We start from the raw sequence: 21,150 nt of genomic DNA, 5'->3' as shown, positions 1-21,150 counted from the left end.
TTTCCGGTCTTAGCCGTTGTTCAAAGCCTTAAGTCCCTCCGCCCAAGTCTGCTTCTTCCCGACCCCAAGCTTTCCTTTCAGGAAGAAGGTAAGTTGCCGACCCCAGTCCGCTTCGCCCGACCCCTCCTATCCGCCCGACCCCGGTTCCGTCTCGCCCGACCCTATCTGTTCCGCCGACCCTTATCCACCTCGCCCGAGGGTCCGGCTGTGATCTTTTTTTTCAACCCGAGGGTGTATGTGTAAAACTTAGGAACCCTCCAGCGCTTGCGTACGAGGACCCCTAGTATACCACATCCTCTAGTTCGAGGATCAGATCATAAGTCCCTTTCCGACCCTTACCTTTTGATCTTCACCAGCTCTCTTGAACCCCCGGCCCTCCTGCTCTTTGTCGCAAGTTTCTGGGCTCAGGCGAGCCCGTGTTGCTGTTGAAATAACCGTCTATGCTAACTTTTGCATTGCATTCGTGTAGAGCTGCATCTCGCCGATGGCTTCTACGAGCTACACCCGGCACCAGAAGACGAAGCTGTAGCTGAGCTCCTGCCCGCTGAAGCCGAAGTCGCACCCGAAGTCGAGCAGTTTCCTTCCTCCTTGCTCGAAGGCAAGCCCCGGTTGCATGAAAACCCTGTGTGTTTTACCAAACTTGCGCATGCCTTCTGTAACATGCTTGTGCATTTACGTATAGGAGTTGTTTGAAACCCTAGATGCATGACTTAGTTATCCCCATGATCTGAGCACTAGCTGTTGGACCGAGTAGCCGCTTGCTTAACGAGGAGACGGTAAAAGCCGAGTGATTCCCTGTCACTCGCGAGTTGTAGGAGTTGGATGTCTACCTTTCTGTTACAACTATAAGGACGATGGACGGGGCATGGTTTTGGTAACTCTTTGGTGGACGGATGGTTGCCCCGTCTGTCTATGAAAATCTTGCTAAGGCCCGACAGTGGTGGTGTTCGTGATCAAGTGTTTGAAAGTACTAGCCTCATACTTAGTATGGGATGAGGAAGCCTAGTACCGGATTGAACCTAGACATGAGCGGTCGCCCCATTGTTCTTGGAACGGAGTTCCCCTGCTGGTTGTCGCACGTGGTGGCAAGCGTGGTCACAGAACAGCAGAGGCCGGGTCTGTGGAACCTTGCACCGAAGGAAATGGGCCCGACACGGGTTAGGGGATTGATGGGGAAGGCTGACACAGGAAGCGACCTCCGGGTGCGCGGATGTCGTGAGGCTAGGTTCACCATGCATGGTTAAAGAACTCGAATCGATTCGTCTGCCTCTCACAGTTTGAGATTGCTTGATCGCTATGTCACCCTGAGTAAATGAGGAATCTGATGATGACATGTTTGTTGATATATCTATACATCTTGTTTAGTTCTATGATTGCTTAGAATAGGTTGCAAAACCTAGACTGGTAAATGAACCTAGAACCGGAGCTAAAACTTGAAAATAGGGTTACTTAGTGCTCTTGGCAAACAAACCCCTCAGCCAAAAAGCCCTGCATGTCTAGAAGGAGTAGTAGTTTACTCCTATCGGTTAAGTCTTGTTGAGCTTAGTAGCTCAACCTTGTTGTGGCTCCTATTTTTCAGGTGAAGTTGCTGCTCCCGACCCCTCTCTTGCTGGCGCTTGGCCGCCCCAGCTCCCGCCGGGCTGGACGGTCGAGTGGGATCCTTCCTCGGATGGCGAGGAGAGGAATCAGTGATGTCCCAGTTGGCCTCACCAGGGATGTCCGACTCCGACGATTGCTTCCGCTAGTGGTTTTACCTTTTGTTGTTTTCCTTGAACCTTGTAAAAACTCTGTTGTTGGTTTTGTGGCCGAACTGAAAGGTTAATTCGTTTAACTCCGTGGACTCGTTGTATTCTCTGGAACCACTCACCTTCGTGTGAAGTTTGCTAAACTCGATCCTGTTCAAGTGGTTAATCGGATGAAATCCGACGGCACTTCGTGTTAACTTGGCTTAGGCATGGGTGTCGCATGTTAGGCGGCTTAACCCTGTCTAATCAAGCTAATCCGAAGTGGATCCGCCACAGCTTGCTTGACTTGCACGTCCACCATCTTGACTTGGTCAACACGGTCACTTCTCCATGTACACTTGCGCTTGTCGATGTCCCCAAGTGTCAGCCACCGTGGATGATCCTCTGATGCTCTGGTCCCTCAGTCCAAGCCTCACGTTCGTCCTTCACCGCTCCCGGTCCATCGACACAGCCCGTCTCTACTTGACCTTCACCTCGCCATTGATCACCACCTCTGAGCTCCACACCTGCACATCACAAACCAAGAGCACATCAATCCAACACACCGTTGTCAATCACTCATCATCCAAGGGTGACCATCCATTGGTCCTCACGGTCAGACTACACTTCAAAGCATCGAACAACATCGCGGAGTACGAAGGGCTGGTCAACGGACTCCGGATCACTTCTGGACTGGGTGTACAACAAATGTATATATTGGGAGACTCCAAGCTGGTCATCGACAATGTCATGAAAGATGCCGCTTGCCAAAACCCGAAGATGGAGGCATACTGTCAATAGGTTAGAAAATTGGAGGATAAATTTGAGGGGCTCGAGCTCCACCACATCCTCCGAAAAGACAATCAGGCGGCTGACGACCTGGCCAAACTCGCATCAAGCAGAGGGCTTGTCCCTGACGGCATCTTCATCAATGACCTCCACGAACTATCCGTCCGACTCGAGCGGGCGGATAAAACGACGCCTGTCGATGCCTTGGAAGACAAGACGTAAGACCCCGCTATGCCCTCGGTAGGCGATGACAATCGATCCACCATGACTGAAGTAGTGCTTGCAACAGGCGAGGTTGAGTCTAGGGAACCCAACTAGAGGATCCCTTTCCTTGACTATTTGTTGTAGGATACACTCCCCCCCCCCACAAAACAGAAGCAAGACGCCTCTCCTGTCAATCAAAGACCTTTGTAGTAATTGAAAATGAGCTTTACAAGCGAAGCTCGAGTAGAATCCGTATGGGCTGGATCCCTCGCAAATAGGGCAAGAAAGTCCTACATGACACCCACGCAGGGGTCTGCGGGCACCACGCAGCCCCAAGAACACTCATCAGCAAGGCCTTTCGACAAGGCTTCTACTGGCCGACCACCGTGGTGGACACCAAACATTTGGTGCGTACCTGCCAGGAGTGCCAGTTCTACGCAGTCAAACACAGCTCCCAGTGCAGGAGCTGCAAACGATCCCCAACACGTGGCCATTCATGGTCTAGGGGCTCGACATGGTAGTACCTCTTAAGAAAGCACTCGGGGGCTATGACCACCTCCTAGTCGTGGTCGATAAGTTCACCAAGTGGATAGAATCCAAGACGATAATGTCACTGAAGTCAGAGCAAGCAGTCGAGTTCATGTTGGACATCGTCTATCAATTTGGGGTTCCCAACTGCATCATCACCGACAACAGCAGCAACTTCACCTGGAAAAAATTCCTGGAGTTCTGCGATAGCTATGAAAAAATTCGGGTCGACTGGGCATCCGCAACCCACCCACGAACCAATGGCCAGGTGGAACGGTCCAACGGTATGATCTTGCAAGGCCTCAAGCCCTGCATCTACGACATGCTTAAGAAATTCACCGAGCGATTGGTGGCCGAACTCCCCTCCATGCTTTGGAGCCTGCGAACCACACCCAACAGGTCGACAGGCTTCACTCCATTCTTCATGACCTATGGTGCCAAGGTGGTGCCCCCGACTGAGCTAGACTATGGCTCACCAAAGGTTCACGCATACCAGGAGGATGGCAAGACAACCTCAACATGCTAGACGAAGCTCGAGATGTCGCCCTGATCCGATTGGCAAAGTACCAACAAAACCTTCGATGGTACCACAACAGACGCATCAAAGTGCGCTCTTCCAACGTTGAAGACCTCGTCCTCTGAAGGGTGCAGTCCTCCAAGGAAAAACACAAACTATCACCACCATGGGAAGGGCCATTTACCATCGTAGAGGTTGTACAGCTGGGCGTGTATAGCAAAGACGCCACATGCAACACCATCACCAACACATGGAATATAGAACAGTTATGTCGCTTTTACCCTTGAGATGTACCCAACTTAAAACAAGTCACCCGATGTAAAAACACACGGTTTTCCTGACTGAGCAACCCGTGCCAATGTACCGATTGGTAGCAGCGGGTCGTTCGGGGGCTACCAAACCTGTAATAACCCAACCCTTCGAAAAGGATTGGTTTTACCCCTTCAGTTCATTTGAAACTTATCACTAAGCCCCGACTCGCCCTCAAGATCGATAAGATAAAACAGCCAGGCACCCAAAAACCACGATGGGATGACCCAGGTTTTCAAGGGCCACGGCAAAAAGATTTTATCAACTCAGAAAAGGCAAAGACCAGAGTGCGACAGATAAATAGAAAATGACCGAAGGGTTTCACCACATTGAGTTCACAAAAGGAGAAAGAAAAACATGCGTAATTATTCATACATGCCGACACATGGGTAACAACTAAACGATAGCAATGGCACAACTAATTCTTCTTCACTTCCTTCCCCAGCGCGAGCTCCAGCGGGATCTTCTCAATCAAGGCCTGATCGTAGGGGGTCACCTCCGACTCAATATGCACCAGCTCGGCTTCCAGAAGAGGAGCGAACCCACCTGCCAAGGCAACCTGGTCCAGCTCGCCATAGTAGGATATAGCCATGGAGAGAGTCGTATGAGCCCCAAGGAAGTACGCACAGCATATCACCAATAGAACGTGGTTGGGAAGACTGGCGAGGCGGCCCAGAATGTCACTACTTCCGCTCGGGGGCTGAAACTCCTCACACACTGCCATAGCAATGTTGCAGAACTGCTTCAACTCCCCGGTCGCTGCCGCAAGATCCTCGCGTGCCCAATCTCTGTACTCATGTAACGTCGCCACCACCATCTGAGCATCTGCAGGTAAAAGGAAAACACTCAAGACAAGGATCAAGAAGGAACCCACCGCGAAGCAGCAAGTACAAGCTACGCACGGTGATTTGCGGCAATCCTCTGTTGAAGATCCTAATTCAAACGCTCCTTAACCCTTTCCACCGATGCCCAATTAGCTCACTCATTGTCACACGCCTCCTCTAACACCTTCACGTACTGCTCCAGGTGACCACACCGGTCCTCCGCCATGCGAGCCCTCTCCCCTACCGCAGGAACCAGCCCTGCGCAGGAGGAAGGAAAACAAGGACAATGAGAAGGAGGCTGAGCGTAAGTAGACCGACCAACTGTAAGTAGAAAGAATAACTAACCTTGGGCACGCTCAGCCTCAGCTAAGGCGGCATCCCTCACCGATCGAAGGTTCTAGGCCTTCGACAACGCCTCATCACAGGCTGACTGCACCGTGAGCAGGGACATCTGCCAAGCCACACCATCCTTTTTTGTGGTCTCCACCAGCGTGGACATTCACGACTCTGAGCCGGACATGTGCTCCCAGAGTTGCTGGTTCTAGATGGACAAACGTTCAAGCTCTTCCCACGCCACGGCAAGATGGGTCTCGACTTCCTCGCTACAGCGACGCTCGTCCCGTGTGGCCCCCGAAGGAAGGACCATGCAGCGGAGGAAGTCAGACTTGTCTTTAGAATGGGAGAATGTCCGTTGAAAAGAAAATGAAGCTAAGAAACCAACACCAACAAGAGGCGGTCGAACAACACAAGGAGGAGGTTACCTCCCCGCGTGGAAGCAGATCACACCGCAGAAGGCAAAGGATGTTCTCGAACCCTAGCTCCACTTGAGATAGGATGCATCTCGACTGCTCCCACTCCCGTTGCTCTGCCTTATCATCTAGACGGAACACTTCCCTATCCAGGAATTGGCGGTCAGCCCACACGAGCAGCATCAAAGTCGGGCGAGCCGATGATGAGCCATCACCGACTACTGTCCTGACAGGGCCCGACTGTGATGCCACCAGAGGTGCTGAGCAGTCCTTGCATTGACTTCAGCCACGGACTGACTCGCGGACAGCACCTCCTGACGAGCGACGACGGGAGAAGAAGCAGCCACCGGTGGGATGGTTGCGGTCAAGGAGGAAGATGTCCCGTCTGCGTCATGAAGCAACGGAGAAAGCGAGAAGTCAACCATCTCGATCACCAATGGAGGAGGAGACGACAGCGTCTCTACGGTCGTCGAGCGCTCCATGGGAGGAGTAGCTGGACCTCCGTCGGGTAGCCGGATTCGGCGGTTCAAGGAGACATCGCCAACGGCGGCAGCATCCAAGGAATCCTCGCTCACCACAATCTCAAGCTGAGGACCTAGCGGCACCACCACTTGCACCGACTGAAGCATGATAGGCTCACCTTGTGGGATGGAGCCGCCGACTCCACCAGAAACTACCGCACCTGAAGGCACGATGGATGAGGATGGAGCTTGCGAGGAGGCAAGAGGCGCAGTTGGGAACGCGCTCGAGCGGGACCCCTATCATACAAGGAGCAGGGAGCCATCATGATAGTACTCAACTCAATCCCCCTAACTATAACCAAGAAGGAGGAACAAAAGATGAACTTGGGTGAGAATATGCATGGGACTCCAAGAGCTCTAGTCGGGGCACAACCTTCTAGGGGAGTAGCGGCACTTGAGGCGGCACACGCCAATGGACCCTCCACACATGCGTGCTTGGAGGCATCGTCGTCGATCACAATCCCCTGCCCGAGCTTCCAGGCGGAGACCTCGCGGGGAAAGTGGGTGCCGTCAGCCATGCCTCCCGGGAGCAACGACGACTCATCATTAGAGGAGGGCTCCTCTTGTTCTTCCTCGCCCGTGGCACAACACCTCTGATGTAACGCCTCAAACTCACTCTTCTTCTTCTTCTTCTTCTTCTTAGTATCCTTCTTTCGCTTCGCCTCCGCAGTGGCCACGATCTTCGCGTCCCTCTTGTCCTGGTCTTCTGGGAGCTACCACTCAGGCGAAAGGTTCAGTAGCCCCTACAGTAAGAAGAAGACAGCATCAGTCGCCAAGGGACGACGGAGATGGAAGTAGTCGGGGAAAGGAAAAATCACGAAAAAGAAACAACCTAGTCGGGCGACTAACCAGGTTGGGAGGGTTACCCGCGTGAAAGGCCATGGGGTGATCCTCAGGTACAACGTCAGCACCACCCGCTAGGTAGAACCGGATGCGCGCGTGGACCTCCAAGTCGGGAAGCTCCTCAGACCTCTCCCTAGTCGGGTCCTGAGGGCTTGAGTACTGGAACATCGCATGGAAATGCTACTTCGTAGGTTGGATGCACCGGCTGAAAAACTCCCGCAGCAATCCGGCCCTAGTGATCCCCTATGAGACGCGTTCGTGGAAGATGGGGAGAATGCGGTCCAACTTCTACTTGTCCGCCATTAGCATGCCCCAGGTCCACGTATCCTGCACGACGGGGATGCAGCCGGTGAATGGAGGAAGACCCGGGGAAGGGTTGCTGACATAGAACCACTCCCCGTGCCATCCCTTGTTGGAGGTGACGGAGGAGAGGTCAAATAGTCGGATCACCGCTCCGCCGATGGGGGGCACCGGCCTCGCCGCGCAGCCCGGGGTAGGACTCGATCGGCACGGTCAAGAAGTACATCCACAGCAGGAAGTTCGCCTGCACGCCGAGGAAGCACTCGCAGAAGGTGATTGTAACACCCCTTGTGTTAATTATAGTCATTAACAATAAATTAAGCAAACAAATGTATGTAATAATTTTTGTTAGCATGTCAGCACATGTGGTCATGTTTTATCTTTTAAAAATGCGATTATTAAGTTGTTTATGTTATCTTTACAGCTGAATATAAATTAAAACTATAAATATGAAAGTATGAAATTTTGCTCAAATATAGTTTAAAATCTGAAATACACCCTTCTTGACTCAGGAGCATGTCTAAATCCCAAAAATAAAATAAGATTCCACAGTTACATGTGTTTGTTGGACCAATAAGAAATTAGTAGTCCTTCCTATCTAGTTTCAGATGCGTATAAGCTTGATCCGTGAAAACTTTGTTTGATTGTTCAAAATTGAGGTTAAACATGGGTCAAACTGCGGATTCACCCCAACTCTGAAATCTAAGTCCCTGATTAATGTGATGAAACTCCAAGTTCTGGAGCTATTAACTTTAGTTTTTGCCTAAAAACACATGAAAGATCTTGATCAAAATGGATTAATAAATGTGTGGACTTGACATGCACGGGTTGTATGATAAAAATTGATCACGTCTTGACATCCAAATTTAGTGCCAAAGTCAGCCAATTACAAACAAGGATGCAACAACTGCAGTTCTGAAGTTTTGTTCAGAACACGTGAGTCCTCCCCATCTTTAGTGCTGAGCGAATAACTAGACCATGAATACAAGGACTGTTCGCCTATGATTCCTCTACAGCTTCTTGTTTGGACGATTGAAGTTTTGTAATGCGAAATTTTGAGAAAATCGGCCTTGAAACCGTTGACCTCGCGCGGCCAGTTCTGAACAAGGACGGTGCAGGACGGGACAATGCCATTTTTTCACATGTTTGGTTTTGAGACAGATGGGATAAGGTCATCCCTGGAGGGGAATATTCCCTCCAGATGCGGGATGCCCCATCCCTCCAAATCGAGCGGACTCGAGCATCCTACTTTGTTCCGTCTTCCTCCATTGCGGGCGGTCGCGTGAGGGCGGTTTCTGGGGCCGCGGGAGGTCTGGCGGCCACCACGGATAGACAGGCCTGCTCCTCCGGCGGCCAACTGCGCGAGCTGCCTAGCTCCCCATGGGCAAAAGCACCAGGTCCTCCAGCGGGTGTCATGCCTGGTCCTCCCGCATGCGCCTAGTCCTCCCGCGGGCCCCTGGTCCGGGCGGCTGCGCGAGGCCCCGTGTGGGTGGCTTCGATTTGGCTCGTCCCTCCATGGATTCGTGAAGATGATTATTTAAATGGGTTCGCAAGACCTCAATGGAGTGATTGCAAGTTATTGAGTTGGGATTCAATATGGATGATAAATTTCACCCAAAAGTGATTGGCAGTTTTGACGAGATGGAAGGGGAAATGGGAAAGAACAGAGGAAGAAGGTGGGGAAAGGGAGGCTGACATGCAAGTCCCTCATGATAGGCAGATAACGGTGTTAGACTATCATCCATCCTATTCCAGCTATCCCTCCTACTAAACACAAAACTGATACTATCACCGCCAGTTCTTAAATGGATGGGCGCAATGGATGTTAAAACCGACGGTGATAGGTATCACTGCCGGCTCCTAAAATGAACAATTGGTGATGCGGATCTTGGACTCAAAACTTTTTATGCAATGGAGTTCACTCCCACAACCCCCTCTCCTCCCCCTCTATCTCCTGCAGTCCCCTCCTCCTCCTCCTCCTCTAATCTCCCACAGCCCTCTCTCTCTCCGCCCTCTCCTCTTCTCTCTCTCACTCTCACCGCACCGCCCCCTCTCCTTCCACCTCCGCTCTCCCGCAGCCCTCTCCTCCTCCTCTCTCTCGCACGCACTGCCCCCTCTCCTCCCCCTTCTCCCCTCCGCCTCTTCTCCCTTCTCTTCCTCCCTCCCCATGCCTTAGATCCACACGCGCGCCGGCCTCTCCTCCCCTCTCCCCTCCACTTGCCCCTCACTAGCAGTGGGGAGCAGCGGTGGGGTGAGGTGTGGTGGCGGAGGTGACGGGCGAGGACGATGGGCATGGGTGGGTGGCAGCCAGATCCGGCGGTGTGGGCGTGGCAGGTAACGAGATCGACGGTGTGAGCGCAGCTAGCGGTGGGGACCAGGTGAGCCACCTCCCGTCCCCGCCCCCTCTCTCCCGACGATGGGATGATGATGGGCTCCGGCGGCGCGGCTGGTGCGTGCGGCAGCCGTGCATAGCATGGTCGGAGTGTGCGGTGGCTGCTGTGCGGTGGCTGCGCGCAGTTGGGGTGTATGATTTTTTTATTGGCTTTCACCGCCGGAACCCATCACCGCCGATGAGCTGGGGGCCGACGGTGATAGCAACTTCTGTAGTAGTGTATGTTCATGTTGTGCTAGTCTATGATCTCCAAACTATCAATGGACCTCAAAAGTTGAAGCATTCCAAAAGATGCCATGAGAAAGATCAAATTTGATAACCCAAATTTGTGCAACCATACCCGAGTGGTCTTCATAAGCAGTATCTAAATTTTGGGATGTTGATAGAAAAAGCACATACAGTTTAGAATAGCTCAGTCTATACCAAACCTTACATATAAAACTCCATCTTAAAGTTTACCCGCATACAAGCGAGTAAGCGGACCGAAACAACAGAACAGTTTGCATCACTCCAATAATCCAATTAAACAAACAGCTGATGCACAGACGCACTAGCACTTTAACTAAATCCACTTCATTTTCTTTTCTATAGGAGCATTAAGGTCAATGTCATTGTCACTGTCGGAGTCGCTAGAAATCTCTAATGGAGGCCTCTTATATGGGCAGCGCGCATTCTTCACTATGTACCTCAGATCTTTCATATCTTCAGAAGCATCGATGATGACAGTAGTATCTGCGTCTACTTCTCCTTTGACAAGCATCTCAGAGAGCTTCGTCATCACATTCTTCTGCAGCCACCTCCTTATGGGTCTTGCACCATAAAGCTGTGGAAAATGTAGGGGCATTAAGAGAAGAAAACCGAGCACGGACATATATATTAGCTGGAAAGATGATATCGTGCTTACTGGGTTGTATGATTCTGACAAGACAACATCGATTGCAGCTTCACTTACAGATATATTGATGCCCTTATCAGCTAAACGAGCAATGATGCCTTTCATCTGAACATAAGCAACCACCCTCAGGTTATCTTGTGAGAGTGGCTCAAATATCACAATCTCACTCAGCCTGTTCAGGAACTCAGGTTTGAAATGTTTCTCTGCCTGCAAAAAAAAAGAAAAACTATTTTTTGATCGACGCTAACATCATACTGTATGATTGAACATTCAGGGCAACTAGGTTTTCAAACCTGCTTAATGACAAGTTCACGTGCAGCCTCCATTGATTTTCCACCAGTCATTGCTTTCATTAGGTACTCAGCTCCAAGATTTGAAGTCATAATGATGATGGTATTCTTAAAATCGACAGTTCTTCCTTTGCCGTCAGTCAAAACACCATCATCAAGGAGCTGGAGGAAAACATTAAACGTTGCAGGATCGGCCTTCTCGATTTCATCAAAAAGGATTACACTGTAAGGCCGCTGCCTGACTTTTTCGGTTAGTTGTCCTCCTTCTTCGTAGCCATGATAGCTTCAAGCAACAGAAAAATATATAATCAGTATGAAACTCAACAAAATGTGAGAAGATATGCAGGCGAACAGTGGAGATCAGAGAATAAAATGGTATGGAACCTAGGAGGTGCTCCAATGAGACGTAGCACCGAGTGACTGCCAACAAACTCAGTCATGTCGAACCGGATCAACATCTTCTCACTGTCAAATAGCTGTTCTGCAAGAGCCTTTGCAAGTTCTGTCTTGCCAACACCAGTTGATCCCAGGAAAAGAAAAGAGCCTATTGGTTGGCCAGGCTGATCCAGTCCAGCCCTTGACCTTAGCACTGATTGTGCAACCAAATTTACTGCTTCTTCCTGACCAACAACTCGTTCTTGCAATCTATTTGCTAGGTTCATTAGCTTAACCTTCTCATCCTGGGCAAGTGCATTGACAGGAATGCCAGTAAATTGGCTCACAACCTAAAGCGATGTCACAAAACAACCAAGCAAGACGGTGAGATCGTGGACCACATTTTCCAAAAAAAGAAACTAAAAGTTTATATATCTAGCATATATCACTCTAGCTAGGCAACAAAAGTTGTTAATTGACGCAGAAGTGTGCAGATGTGTTTTTCTTGGCCTAATGCTTTATAGGTTTTATTAATGGGTTTAATGATTTTCTCACTTTCGACATGACTACTCATAAACAACGATTTCCCAGAAATATCATATGTTGTCCTGGAATTGTGCAGAGTTGCCAGATGGTAATATCAACAAATATGCAATAACCATATTAAAACGTTGAAATATTTGTATAGTTTATCTATTGCTCTGTATTAATGAACAAGTCTAAATGTAGGAATCAAGATAACATGCCTGTGCAACTTGATCTGGGCAAACAATTGCTTCCTTCAGAGTATCCACAGGGCTATGATGTGTGTTGTTCCCTTTCAGCTGGTTGTCAGCTTGAATCCTTGTGATAGCGCTTGCTTCATCAATAACATCAATTGCCTTATCAGGAAATTGACGACCTTCAAGAAGATCAAATGAACCCATCAAGTTTTGTAATAAACAAGGGCTAGTGTTAGTGTGCTACTCTTACACTTTGAAACCAATTACATCGACCTCCAGCCGTACACCAAATACAATATGCCTAACTTTTCATACTAAATTGAAGCGAGGCCACACCATATTAAGTTTTTAGTTTATTTCCACATTGTGTTGAACCATCTCTCTCAGTTTCACAACCTCCATAACATACTACACTATTCTGCCTCAGTTATGATGATGGTTGATGGCAAAAAAGAAAACGTGTAAAGCCAAGTTGGCACATTATTACCTGATCCTATTGCTAATATAACATGTTTCATATATAATCACATTGGATACAAGATAAACAATAACCTTATTTACTCTATAAATGGAGGTAAATTTCATCAATATGATTTTAATTAAGTTCAACAACAAAAATGCAGAAATTGTCTTCTAAAAAATATAAAGGTGTCTCGTCATATGAACAAACATGCATTTCCTACTAGCAAATTAAACATACATGTAAGACGTATCAAATACACAACCATGCAACATCCAATATGAAGTGGAATTGTTAAGAAACATTTTGGCCCATGCAATCAGTAACAGAGGTAAAACATTGCCCCCAGAGGAAACACAAAAAAAAATGAAAACGAGGTCTAGTATCATATTTTCTACAGCTATCGCGTCCTGGGTCATGCAACAATAGTACAGCTTAAGCACAAGTTGGGGATCAACTTTCAAGTGATTACAAGGAAGAAATGGGAATTTTTTAAAAAAATACAGAACAGAATAACCAAACTTATTCTTAAGCAAGAAAGTAGGATCGGCAAGTTTGAAAATATGGTCTATTGTTAGTTAACTTTTTTTATTTGTGGATAATGTTTTTAGAAAATATATTATAGATGGAATGGCTATGATGATTAGAGGCATCTGACAATTAATCCGGTAGCCTCTAATCATCATTATCCATTCCATCTATATTATATTTTCTAAAAAAATATCCACATTTGCTATTATAAAAATAGTCTAAAGTAACCTCCTAAATATGTATTTAAATTACCCATATCTACCATTATGAAAAAAAACCATAAAGTAACCCACTAAATGTGTATTTAAATTACCCATATCTGCAATTATAAGAAAACAAACTAAAGTAACTCCCTAATCTTCATCTAAATTGCACACCCATGTCATTATAAATAAATAAGTTAAAATAACCCTATGAATTTGTATCTTCATTGCACACAAACCATTGTCAAAAACAACCTAAATTAATCCTTAAATGTGAGTTTAATTAAATTATCTATGTATGTCATTTTAAAAAATACCCAAAAGTGCACCTTTATGTGACTCTAATTACTAACTTATGGTATATTTGTCTTTTGTATTCCACTATTTAGACCATACATATACATGTGTGGAGGAAGCTATATGAGAATACTGATTTTCATGTTAAACATACCGCTCAAACTAAGGGTTCAATTTATTGACTAATTATAAATGATCTCATAATTGAAATACCACATAAGGATAAGTATGTTTCTACATGAGTATTGTGTTAGAATATTTAATAAATAAGAGTGAGTGCAAGGTAAACAGTTTTGATTATTATTACTTGCGGGCACTTTTTTTTCATAAATTTCTAGAGCTTGTTATGCCTCCCAAAATTATAAATCTACATGTGGAGCACACGTTGATGGACTAGTCTAGTGTAAGATCAGCTTTTAAAGAGATTAAAAAGAAGTGAAGTTCAAACCAATTTTCTTATAGAGAATAGAATCAGGATTAAACCCAGTTTCTGTAATGATGCGCATGTTCATTCTATTGGTATAATCAGCAGTCAGCTTACTCATGTGTGCCGTTATCTTTAAAATGGAAGCTAAGGATGACCTTCCAATTTTACTAGCTATTCCCTCCGTCTCAAAATATAGCTACGTTTAGCTTTTTCAAAAGTCATTTTTTTTTAAACTTTGACCAACAATATCTTTAAAAAATAATTTATTTCAAATAGGAAAGGTTATATATTATAATAGTTGGTTTCATGATAAATCTACTAACATTATTTTTATGTTATTAGTCTCTATAATTATTTCTCTATTCAGAAAAAGTTTGATTTTGAAAATGTCTAAACGGAGCTATATTGTGGGATGGAGGGAGTACTAGAACTTGCAACGCCAATTGCCTCACTAGTTACACAAGTTAAAAAAACAATAAATCGCATCCAATTGTACTTGTAACGCCAATTGACTGACTAGTTACGCCTACAGCACAAATAACGAAGATCAAATGGAGTAACAGGCTAAGCAAGTGACATGAACTCACCGGTGATATAACGGTTGGCAAGCCGAACCGCAGCTGAAATGGCAGCGTCCTGGATTATGGTGTTGTGGTGCTCTTCAAATTTCTTCTTGAGTCCCTGGAGAATGGCAACGGTCGCCACCAAACTCGGCTCCGGGACGTGCACCTTCTGGAACCGCCGCTCAAACGCAGTATCCCTCTCAACATACTTGCGGTGCTCGTCGAACGTCGTGGCGCCCACGCAGCGGATGCGGCCACGCGCCAACGCCGGCTTCAGCAGATTAGCACCAACGCCGAGGAGCAAGTGCATCTCGTCAATAAAGAGGATCACCTTGCCGTTGGCGTCCTCGGCCTCCTTGATGACGTTCCTGACGCGCTCCTCGACCATGCCACGCGCCGTGGTCCCCACCATCACCGCGCCGAGGTCGAGCTCCACGACGCGCGCGCCGGAGAGCGCGGCGGGGACATTCCCCGCCGCAATGCGCTGCGCGAGTCCCTCAGCAACGGCCGTCTTGCCGACTCCAGGCGCGCCGACGAGGACGGCGCTGTTCTTGGAGCGCCGGCAGAGGACGCAGATGACGCGGTCGATCACGTCGTCGCGCCCGACCACCGGATCTGTGTTGCCGGCCTCGGCCGTCATGTCCCGGCCATAAACCTCCAAAGCCGGCGCCTGTGGCTTGGGAGCGGCCAGGGTGAACACGGGACCAGATCGTCCTAGCTGAGCGGCGGCCCAGCTCACGTTCGCCGGCACCATCGAACCGCTCTGCGCAGCTGATTGCACATAGAGGGTTTCCCTTGGTACGGCCCCCAAAGCGGCTGGGACCGTTGAGGAAGGGGCAGTGGCCGGAGATGGCGCCTGGCTCCGTGCATTCCGGGATGAAGCCTCGGTTGCGAGAGCCCTCGCTGCGGCCAGCTGGAAAGCATAGTGCTGCGAGCTGGAGCTGGAGGCCGTGGCAACCCGCGACACGGATGCCATGGTCTCCGACTCCCGCACGCCGGCCGAGGTTTGGGACAGGTCGGCTGCAGGGGCCGCGTGGCGGCGATCTCCAGACAAGAGCAAGGGCATCCGCGGCGGGGCTAAGTTGTCTATTCGGCCGAGCGTGTTAGCCAGCGAGCGGGACATGGCGGGTCGCGGCGGAGCGGAGTGAGTTGGAATGAACCACTGAGGTTTGAGTTGGGAAGGAGGAGGAGGTCGGCGTGGATGGAGGCCGTGCGAGTCTTAAAGGGTCCACCAAACCACGGCTCGAGTCATAGATATTCTAAACATTAAATTTAATAAAGAAAGACAAAAGCGATATCTTCAATAGATTCTATACAGTATGGATATAAATATTCGAACATCCAAACCCAGACAAAATTCTTGATTCGCGTCATCCCATGTCGTCGTAGTTTCGGGATGGTTGGATTGTGCCATGACTTGACCTCCAACCCCCCCCCCCACCCCACCCTCGCGCCCCCTAACATCTTTCCAAAGAAATTATAAGATTCCACTTTCCCCTCTCTCCATCGGTCACCGCTGCAGCCCGGCTGTAAGAGGATGGGCACCCGCTCCTGCTCTCCATAATGATAGCAGTAGTAGTGACACGTCATATGTACCTCCCACCAAACCACTACTCGAGTCCCAGATATCATAGATATTTATGGCCCCAATAAAATTAACAAAGAAAGAGTGAAAGTGATATCTTTAACACGATATGTATAGTACGAATATAAATGTTTGGAGATCGAAACCTGGATGAAAATCTCGATCCTCGTTGCTCCACATCAATATAAGACTATTCTTTCATCTGTCGTATGTCATTTGTCTAAATAAATTACGAGGTTCCAACCTGGCTCTCCCCTCCCTCAACCTGTCGCCACCACTCAATCCATGTGTAGAAGAACTGGCACCCACTCTTGCTCTCTAGAATAACGGTGGAGGTGACGCGTCATATGCTCGCTACCACCAAACCACCACTCGAGTCCAAGATATCCTAGATATTATGGTCGAAATAAAATTAACAAAGGAGTGAAAATGATATCTTCAATAGGATACATATAGTACGAATATAAATGTCTAGAGATCAAATCTAGATGGAAATATCAATCCTCATTGCTCCACATAAACATAAGATTGTCCTTTCCTTTTTCATAAGTCATTTTTCCAAATAAATTATGAGGTTCCAACTTGGCTCTCCCCACCTCCACCTGTCACCACCACGGCACCCACTCTTGCTCTCCAGAAAACCGGAGGAACTGATGCGTCATATGCCACCTCCCACCAAATCACCTCTTGAGTCCAAGATATCCTGGACATTATGTCACCAATAAAATTAAAAAAAGAGGGGAGAAAGTGATATGTGTTCTACAAGATCCATATATAGTACAAGATACAAATGTCTGAAGATCCAAACCCTAGATGAAAATCTCGATCCTTGTTGCTCCACATCATAATAGTCTTTAGGCCATTGAATGCCACATCTTGATTTCCAAAATCCTTTCCGTTGTCATCTATCGTGTTCCCAAAGAAATTATAAGATTCTAACATGGCTATCTCCTTCCTCCACCTATCATCGATGTGGTCCTCCGATTGTTGGAGGATAGGCACCAACTTCTGCTATCCTCAACGACTGTGGTGGTGATGCGTCTGCATGCACGCCACCTCCTACCAAAAACACTACTTAGAGTCCTAGATATATCCTAGATGTTAAATCACCAATAAAATTAATAGGGAGGGAGAGAGGAAAAAGTGATATCTTATATAGGATCTATATATAGTACAAGATATAAATGTCCAACAATCAAAACCTAGACAAAAATTCTAATTCTCATTCTAGGTCTTTGAATCATAACACTTCTTAATCTCCACCTGTGGGGACTGCCCCTTGGGTGTCCACACTTAAGCAATTCAATGCCATTCCCTGGATCAGAGTCTGACACCAGTGTTAAACGGAATGATTATCAAAGTAAGAAGAAGAGAAAATAGAAAGAGTTATGACGGTGTCAATTTCACCTTTAAGGAGTAATCAAACAACAATCAAGATGTAGCGGAACAATGAAAGCTGGCTCCCTAGAAGACCTGGCAAAACAAGCAAGATTGAGTACTTTTGCCAGAAGTATTGAGCAAGTACCTTAACATTGAAGAGTTAATGACATGTAGGGTAAATCAAGGAGAGGTTAGGGTTAATATGCAAAAAGGTATCTATATCAAAGTGTAACACCATTTGGGCTTTTAAAGGGAAAGTTGTTTTAATAATAATGTTGTTTTGGCCCTGGAGGGGGAAACAAAGCCTCCCCTGCTAGTTCCCATATTTTAAAGGCAGCAATTGTCAGGATCCTGCTTATTTCAGAAGTACGGGCATCTGCCCCTTTTACTCTACTTTTATACAAAGGGTGTGACTAATCAAAAAGAGCTTTAACCATGTAAGTTCATGACAAAGACTTGGGCTATAAAAAAAATAAATAAAGTACATGCTCATGAAAGCATGATGAAAAAGAAGAAGAAGAAAAGAAAAAAGAAAAAGATGGCCCATGTCTCAAAAGGAAGAAAGCAAGGAGAGAGAAGGATCATACAAAAAGGAGTCCATATACCATCCACCATATTCACCATCCACACACATGCACATCTTCATCAGGTTGTATAACTTGCTTCTCCAAAGGATCCAATCTTTAACTTAGCAGTATATGAGGAACAAGTATGCCTTCATTCTTCCCTACCTTCTTCTAACTAAGTGGGTTTTAGTGAATTTAATGATAAAATGATTAAAGGACTAACTTGTTTTCTAAAGGCATTGAGTAGGAATTTATTCGCATGCTTTCATTGTGATAGAGATATGTGATTAAATTGATTGCTTATATTCATATGTGCAAGTGTGTGATCCCATAAAGCAAACAAATGACATATATGACAAGCAAATTGAAATGATCAAGAGACATGGTTTTGTGCATCGTTAATGGTCTCTTTAAATATTGAAATCTTGCAAATAAGCTATGTGATATCATTTGGGAAATCAAGTTCAAAGTATTGGAATAGTGGATGTCTATGATGATAAATAGTTTGTATTGACAAAGGTCAAAGACTGAAGAAAAGATTCATGGTTGTTGTCAAAGCAAAGCTAAACTCAAATTTGGGAAGATAGAATGAAGGAGTCAATCAAGGGATTAGCAACAATAAGCAAAGATAGGTCAGATGACAGCTTGGGCCATGGATTCTTTGCTAGGGTCAAGTTCTTGTACTTGATGGATTTTGAGGTATCAAATCAAGCTGTATAGAGCAATGCTAAGCATAAAATCTATGTTGGATCAAATGATGGAGTATCTTATGGATGAAAAGTGTCATATTGATTGTATGCTTTGAAAGATTATAAGTCACTAGCTCAAGGTGAATGTGCTCAGCTGGTATGCAATTGGAAGCCCTCAAAGTGAGAATAATCAAGTATGGCACGAATGAAAACATGCAAGCTCACATTGTTGAAATTGTATCCATATTTAATCTTGAGTATAGGTATGTCATACTATCAAGAAGGATGCAACATTGGTTAAATGACAACACTTTATTAGAGTTGACCTATGTGAGATAGACATGGGAGAAACACCTTCTAGTGAAGTAGTGTACTAACAAGGGCCAAATCGGCCTGATAGGTTTTATGAACCAGTTTGAGTAGAGTTTGCGGGTAATGGCTAGTTGGTTTGAAAAAAGGCATGACCCATTTCCACTAACAACTAGAAACTAGTTTTTTTTTGTGTTTGCTATTTATTATACCCATTGGCCCTCTCCTTTGAGGGATGTTGGTTCTGCACATTTGAGACATTGTATAGACCAAAAAAGCTCTCACAAACCTCCCTTTATGATATTTTTATGATTTGCGTGAAATCTTTGAGTTGGATTGAGAGAGTTGATTTGTGTGAGCAGTAGAGAGCAACCTTAGACCTTGAGCACTTGTTCTTGACATCAAGCAACTCTTGAAGGTGAAGCCTCCTAGATGGTTAGGTGTCGCTTGGTACCTTCCAAGCTTGTGGTGAGTTGCAGCAAGTCTGTGCAAGTTGCGATCTCCTGTGTAATAGAGGAAAGTGGTTGAAAGAGACAAGGCTCAAGAGAGCGAGTTGAAAGAGACTCGCGTCCTACGGGCTCCTCAATGGAGACGTAAGGTTCACAATGGTAAACATGAACTTTGGTGAAACAAATCCTCATGTCTCTGATTTGGTTTGCTTCACTTGTTCATTCCAATCAATTATTCTTACTTCCACTTTGATCTACTTTGGTGTGCTTGTCTTGTATGCAGAAGCTTATTGAACTAGCTAAAAATCATCTATAGAAGCATATCTATAAGTTTGGTTTGTGTTAGAACTCGTAAAGGGAGTAGTGCATATCTCATTAGGTTTACTTATCCCAAATCTATCATGTCTGGTTTTGAAAATTAGCCTCGCCAATTTGGTACCATTAGTGGGCTTAAGTTTTTGTTAATTGCTAGATTTTGCCTATTAACCCCCCTCCATAGGCAAATTCATAGTCCTTTCAATTAGTAGCAGAGCTTGTTCTCACTTTCAATTAGATATCGATGTCATTTGAGATATCCATTGAGCCACTTGTATGTGATGGCTCAAACTACCATTCTTGATATACTCATATTATCAATTCATTGCGTATGTTGCAGTTGTGATCATCCTTACCCCTAATGTTGATTTGGACAACTTGTCAAATCTAACCAAAGAGGAAGGAAAATGGTTGCAACTCAACACTCTTGTTAGCAAGTAACTACTTGTTTAGTGTCCTAAGCAACGATGTTCAAGATGTCATCTTTGAAGAGGAGGACATACATGAAGATACAAATCTCATTTGGAAAAATCTAGAGAAATTGTATGCAAGGCCCAAATGCGATGAACAAGAGCTATCAGCAGAGAAGTCACTTGAGGAGTGCTCACATCTTTCTGTGTGCCTCAAGTGACCTCTAAGGAGCAAGAAGTCCAAAAGAGTGCATCCATGGTTTCTCTATAGAAATTGAGTTGATGGGTTTAGGCAGAGAAGCTATCCCCAAGTCCAAAACGGGCACTCATGAAAGCCCTAGCAAAGACAACGTCAAAGTCTTCATTCTCAAGTGATGAAGAATCCAAGTGAATAAGGCATAGGAGGCTAAAAGTCAAAGGATTGAAGAACTCAATGCTTTAACCATAGAACTTGAGCCTCTCAAGCTCTCTCACGCCTCCTTGGTTAGTAGGAATGATTATTTGACTAATTAATATGATGTGCTACTAACCCTCTTTCATGTGTAGCATCCTTGGAGAAAGCCAATGAAGTGCTCAAGGCTCAACTTGCGAAGCTCAGTAGTGATCATATGACTTTGCAAGTTAATCATAAGGAACTTGATTGTTGCCATGAGAATCTTGTGGAATCATATGCAATACTAGAAATAGGTCATGAGTTTGTTATAGCATTAGGAAAACACTATCAGCCTCTCTCTCTCTCTCACACACACACATGCACTCACAAGTACATGTCCTCAAGTTGAAGTTAATTATCTTGTGCTAAATCTTATTTCTCTCAAGCAAATCAACCTTGTGTTGAGCATGTTCTTGTAGTATCTTGTAATGACCTCATTGCTTAAGAAAATGATGATCTCAAGCAAGAGGTTGAAAGGCATAAAGGAGACTTGATCAAGTTGAAGGATAACAACCAAGTGCAACCTTCTCATGATAACTACGAAATCATGG

The 21,150-nt window shown here is 46.1% G+C and overlaps 2 protein-coding genes across 2 annotated transcripts; one reads left to right on the top strand and one right to left on the bottom strand.

Moving 5' to 3' along the window:
- Positions 1-3,231: 3,231 nt before the first annotated feature.
- On the top strand, positions 3,232-3,771 carry LOC106804246. Its single transcript, XM_014804963.1, has one exon. It carries the CDS (start codon positions 3,232-3,234, stop codon positions 3,769-3,771), a length of 540 nt encoding a protein of 179 aa, XP_014660449.1.
- Positions 3,772-10,262: 6,491 nt separating this feature from the next.
- Positions 10,263-15,586, bottom strand: LOC101764518 (chaperone protein ClpB1). The gene is made up of 6 exons (XM_004954914.1): positions 14,488-15,586; positions 12,007-12,161; positions 11,270-11,610; positions 10,889-11,168; positions 10,605-10,802; positions 10,263-10,523 (listed from the first exon to the last, which is right to left on the bottom strand). Exons 1-6 carry the CDS (start codon positions 15,584-15,586, stop codon positions 10,263-10,265), a joined length of 2,334 nt encoding a protein of 777 aa, XP_004954971.1.
- Positions 15,587-21,150: the final 5,564 nt, after the last annotated feature.

Source organism: Setaria italica, chromosome I (assembly GCF_000263155.2).
Source record: "Setaria italica strain Yugu1 chromosome I, Setaria_italica_v2.0, whole genome shotgun sequence".
NCBI lineage: Eukaryota > Viridiplantae > Streptophyta > Magnoliopsida > Poales > Poaceae > Setaria > Setaria italica.
This window is presented reverse-complemented; position numbering and strand designations above follow the sequence as displayed.

What these genes read in the sequence shown, in the direction of transcription:
- LOC106804246 (XM_014804963.1), top strand. Translation starts at nt 3,232, where the DNA reads ATGGTAGTACCTCTTAAGAAAGCACTCGGGGGCTATGACCACCTCCTA.
- LOC101764518 (XM_004954914.1), bottom strand. Translation starts at nt 15,586, where the DNA reads ATGTCCCGCTCGCTGGCTAACACGCTCGGCCGAATAGACAACTTAGCC. An exon ending in TGCCAACCGTTATATCACCG is followed by an intron (nt 12,162 to 14,487) that starts GTGAGTTCATGT and finishes ATCTTCTTGAAG; the next exon opens with GTCGTCAATTTCCTGATAAG. An exon ending in GTGAACTTGTCATTAAGCAG is followed by an intron (nt 10,803 to 10,888) that starts GTTTGAAAACCT and finishes TTTTTTTTGCAG; the next exon opens with GCAGAGAAACATTTCAAACC.